Source organism: Anneissia japonica, unplaced genomic scaffold (assembly GCF_011630105.1).
Source record: "Anneissia japonica isolate Jap-2015-1 unplaced genomic scaffold, ASM1163010v1 scaffold1417_len1240632_cov203, whole genome shotgun sequence".
Lineage (NCBI taxonomy): Eukaryota > Metazoa > Echinodermata > Crinoidea > Comatulida > Comatulidae > Anneissia > Anneissia japonica.
The window spans coordinates 132890-138620 of NW_022727891.1; the positions used below are offsets into that span (position 1 = coordinate 132890).

Genomic DNA, 5731 nt, shown 5'->3' on the forward strand with positions numbered 1-5731 from the left:
TCCTATGTTATTATACAGTATTTACTATGGTTTTGTAATTTATATACTTTTTATTTTTGTACTATTTGTTAAACTTACATAATAAATATAATTTAATTAAATAATTTAACAAAATAGTACAAATAACGAATAAGTTAATTGAAATACGCCGCAAACCAAACGTAAAAAATAATCAAGTTATTACATTTTATTATACATGTTATTATATAGTATTTACTACTAATTTTCAATTACACAATTATACATCACGAACGGCAATACGAGCAAATCAACGACTGACAAGACTGAGAATGAATGAATATGTAGCTGGTATCCAGGGGGTTCATTCACTGATGACATCGGCAAGCTGACTACATTCACTGAGAGACGCACTACATTCACTGAAAGACGCGCTTGGCGTTCCATAGAAATTACCGGCGGCTAAACTTGTAGGCGGCTCAACCGGTCATATCCCCTACTGAACCCATCCTAAAACAATTTCAAAACTGTGGCGTTAGTCCACACTAAGAAAATTATATTATACATACAGTACAGTAAGCAATAAAAGCGTTCGATTATGACAGATAATATTACAGTATGATGCTTATGATGCAATATTAAAATGGTGATGCAGTGAATTTGTATGTTGTATTGTTGTTGTTGTTTTATTACTATTATTATTATTATTATTATTATTATTAAGTGGTTTTTTTCTTTCCCGCTTTTTTACGTTTTTGACATAAATTGTTTAGCCTCATTTTGTCTGTATTTTAAAGTTTTAATTATTTAAATGTTTACAGCTTTTATATCGTGATTCCCCCAATCTTGAATTTGTATGTTATACTATTATTCTTATTATTATTATTATTATTATTATTATTATTATTATTATTATTAATGTTGTTTTTCTTTCGCGTTTTTTACTTCTATGACAATTTAGTCTCATTTTGACCGTATTTATCGTTGTACACTTCCATGTTTATAATTAGTTTTATGTAGTGCCACATTGGAATTAAGTTTTACTTTTTAAAGGAAACTTCCATAGACCATCCTTGCATCATCTTTTATTGTAAAATTTCTTTGTCCTGCCTTGTGCGGTAAAGATGATAAACAGTTTCATTGGACTCAATTATTGCTTATGTTAACCACATGCTTACCTAAGATTATACTGACACTAATTTTAAATCACCTAAAATTACCTTATTTTGCTAATTAGAGCCTCTCAACTGAACATCGACACCAAAAACATCGACGCCAAAAAACTGGCAGTGAAGGGACGCTACCAATAAACAATCAACAAACTACCGGGTTTCTGGGTTGATTTGCAAGGTACTACATGGCTCAACTATTTTTTGCTTAGGGCTTAATTGGTAAAAATCGCAAACAAATCATACGACGTCAATGACAACGCCGGGGACGGCAAACTCGATTTTCAGATTAATTTTCCAAATAAAGTTATACTAAATAACGTCTAATGACGAACTATTGTCTTCAGTTGTCTTTGTTGGTCATTCAACTGTCATTTTATCTTTCCGGTGATATCACCATTCTCAATAATCTATAACACACCCACATAACAACGTCACGTTGGATCGATCGGTGGTGACGCCGCGCCGATAGGGTCAATTTTCGTCGGAAGGTATCAAGATGATAAACAGTTTCATTGGACTAAATTCTTGCTTCTGTTAACCACATGCTTACCTAAGATTATACCGACAGTGGTTTCAAATTAAATAACTGACAACTTTGGTTTGTATCATATCTGTCGCCGAACGATGGCAGCAAACTAAAAACAAAATACATCATACAATACAATACATTGTACATACAATACCTTGTTATGGCATGTGTAATTTACTGGACGAGTTCTCATTGATAATTATAAGACAACGTCGTAAATACAAGTGCATACAGTATACTGTTTTCTTCGTTTTTTATTATTATTATATTTTTTCCTCTGCAATTTTAGGCGATTGTATAACCGCAATCATGTATGTACAGTATACATTTTTATAACAATAACTATAATGATTAGTCTACGCCCTCGGCTTAGACTCTCATATGCCTAGGCCTAGTAGCCTAGTATTTTATTTAGCCATTTTACCAATTACCATGCAGTTTGTCATTTTGGAAGCGTTGCCGTTTTGGTTTATTGCCGTTTTGACTTATTGCCGTTTTGGTCTTGCCGTTTTAGTCCATTGCCATTCTGGTCTAAAAGTGTTGCCGTTTTGACTTATTGCCGTTTTGGTTTTTTACCATTTTGACCTGTTCCCGTCTATAATCTTCAGAACACAGACGGTTTTAATGGAATCGATTAACATTAAATAAATTATAAATTTTAAGTAGGCCGATACCGACTTTTTTTTTCAAAAGTGTTAAATTTTGATATTGGTTGGCATACTCTGTTTTTGAACTACAGCACAAATCTACGATATTCCTACCATTTTATCATGATGCTATTGTCTCTGTTTACTACTGAGATTCTATAATTGGTTTTTTTTATATATATATTTATTCTGATTTTCCAAACCATTTAATTTGTCCTTAGGTTCAACACGAGTGCCTATCGATTCACATCGGCCAAGCAGGCGTACAAGCAGGTAATGCATGCTGGGAGTTGTATTGTCTTGAACATGGTATTGACCCGATTGGCCGGAAGTCAACTACTGGTGACCTCGATGCTGATGCATCGTGTCAAACTTTCTTTAACGAATTAGAATCCGGCAAACATGTTCCAAGAGCGATCTTTGTTGATTTGGAACCGACTGTCATAGGTAACGACTACATTTCTTTTAATTATATATTTCTCACGGAGGCTCCTCACAAGGCACAGCCTTGGCATTCAGAAGCCTCCAAATATACAATTTATATGCAGCGTGGCAGTGTAAAAGTGTAAGAAAATTAAATAAAGAGAGAATATATATATATATATATATATATATATATATATGTATGTATATATATAATACATAACTAAAACTGCAAATCTTTTAGACTTCGATAAAAATTGTTGAACATAAATAAAAAAAGATGAATTCTGTTCAAAAGTTAGGCACGTTGATCTAAATAAAAACAAAATATATATACCAATAAAATTAAAATATAAAAGATAAATAAGCGTCTTCGGCTAAAACATGGATTATGAAGTGACGTAGATCCTCAACTTTGTGTCCACATGCACATTTTGAGTCACAGACCACAAGTAAATAGATGAGAGTTTAAGCCACGAAAACCAAGACGTTTTCTAGTGAATTTGGTTTACATGTTTATCACCAATCTCATAATAATCTTTTTTTCTGTACTTTGAAAGGTGGAATTTTATTTAAAAACATAAATATACGGAGAGTTTTTAATTCATTCCAGGACAATTACTATAGACCTGATACTGTATTATGAATTTTCATAACAGTTTTTGACTTTAAATAGTGTATTCTCTCAAAACATCTAGCCATAATAATTTACCGATACATTTTAAGAGCCACGTCCACACTACATACTTTATGATTTTAGGCTTAGGCTCGCGAAAATTCTAAGTAATATAATATTCAATTTGTGTCTTTGTGTGTGTTTACCCTTAATAGATGAAACTCGTTCTGGAAGCTATGGAAGTCTATTTAGTCCCCGTCAACTAATTACCAATAAGGAAGATGCTGCTAATAACTTTGCTAGAGGGCGCTACTCCATCGGTAAACACGTTATCGATGACGTTATGGATCAAGTCAGAAAATTGGTAAGTGTTGTGCTGTAAATTGTTCAAATATATTTTATTTACAGTATATTGTGCAACTTATAATTAATATAGACAGTAATTCTTTGTAGGATTTTGCACTTATAATCTGTTATATTATTTTTAATTACTGTCTATGGAATAATTATATTCCTTCAGCAAAATGTTATTTTATTGTAGGCCTATGTTGCATCTGCTGGCAGGGGATCGATTGAGCATTTGTTTTTACATTGAATAGTTTTTTTGAATGCAATTTGCATAATTTTCATTTTCCTAATTTTAAATTTTGTTTCAATCAATTTCTCTTAGGCGGATCAATGCAACAATTTACAAGGGTATATGATCTTTAACAGTTTCGGAGGCGGGACAGGTTCTGGGTTTACAACTTTACTGCTGGATGAACTTTCCAAAGAGTTTGGCAAGAAACACAAATTCATGTTCTCATTCTACCCATCACCGCTCGTTTCTACAACTGTTGTTGAACCTTATAACGCTGTACTCTCTATGAAGTCTGCCGTTGAAGACAGCGATTGCGCATTCGTATTTGACAACGAGGCCATTTATGACATTTGCAGACGAGACCTTGATATTGAACGTCCGTCTTACATAAACTTGAATCGTTTGATAGTGCAAACTATATCATCAATAACTGCTTCATTGCGATATGAGGGGTCGTTGAACTTTGATATGAACAATATTCAGACAAACTTGGTTCCCTTTCCCAGAATTCATTTCGCTACTTCTGCTTTTGCACCAACCCTGTCTTCTGAAAAGTCATTCCACCAACAGTGTTCTGTTCCAGAAATCACAAGCTATTGCTTTGACACTGGTAGTCAGATGGCTAAATGTAATCTTCGTAATGGTCAATACATGTCCTGCTGTCTGCTATATCGAGGCGACGTGGTTCCAAAGGACGTGAATGCTGCTGTTTCTAATATAAAACATAGCGAGAAAATAAAATTTGTCGATTGGTGTCCAACAGGCTTTAAAGTTGGCATAAGTCACCAGCCACCGACGACATTTCCGAATGATGACCTAGCTAAGATGCAACACTCGGTCTGTATGGTCAGCAACAATACAGCTATCTCTGAGGCTTGGGCTTGCCTAGATCACAAGTTCGATCTGATGTACGCAAAGCGAGCCTTTGTCCACTGGTATATTGGAGAAGGAATGGAAGAAGGAGAGTTTGTCGAAGCTCGAGAAGACATGGCGTCTTTAGAAAAAGATTATGAGGAGATCGAGATGGACACGGACGTGACAAGCAGCGAAGATGAAATATAGGTCGTCAGATCATTCATCACCATTAATCTTAATTTTGCATTCTCATGAGTTGACGTAATAATACACTTCTATCCCGTATTTTATATTTTGTATATAAACATCCTGAATGCCCATCCTTTTGACTGGCTTTGATTACCTTGCGTATGTTTACGCGCACGCAGACAGTTACCATGATACACACTCGACTATGACATGAGATTGACACTTTGACGAATATATAATTATTATCTACGGAAATAAGGATGGTGATTTAGGTGTACGATTTAATGCCGACATTAATGAAATTACCCATCAATCACTATTGACAACATTATCTTGGATGAACACTTAGGCGTATTGTAATGAAAAATAATATCAGTTTAATTATTGGAATTTATTATTTAAATTAACCCACACCTTGTGATAACATTTGTTTTTATTAGTGTATATAATAAATTTTTATTAAAAGTGGATACGTGTCAATGTTTTTGTTTTTTTAACGAGAAGCACATCTCATTTAAATTTATACATAACTCTTACAGGGATGTTCATTTGGATTCACGAATTCAACCTCACAACGTTATAGGAATGGCCTCGTATCAATAGACCTTTCCGGAGTGTCAATCAAACTTAACAACTGACTAATCAGAACAACGCTAGGAATACGCGCGCGTCTCACAAACACACGTGTTGCCCACAAACGCACGTGTTTGCGTATATTTTAACATTGTCGTCTTGTGGGACCTTAGCAACAATCTTCAATGG

The 5731-nt window shown here is 34.2% G+C and overlaps 1 protein-coding gene across 1 annotated transcript; it reads left to right on the forward strand.

Moving 5' to 3' along the window:
* Positions 1–1819: 1819 nt before the first annotated feature.
* LOC117113871 (tubulin alpha-2 chain-like) lies at positions 1820–5432 on the forward strand. The gene is made up of 4 exons (XM_033257336.1): positions 1820–1828; positions 2528–2753; positions 3561–3709; positions 4016–5432. Exons 1-4 carry the CDS (start codon positions 1820–1822, stop codon positions 4985–4987), a joined length of 1356 nt encoding a protein of 451 aa, XP_033113227.1. The 3' UTR covers positions 4988–5432.
* The last annotated feature ends 299 nt before the right edge of the window (positions 5433–5731 follow it).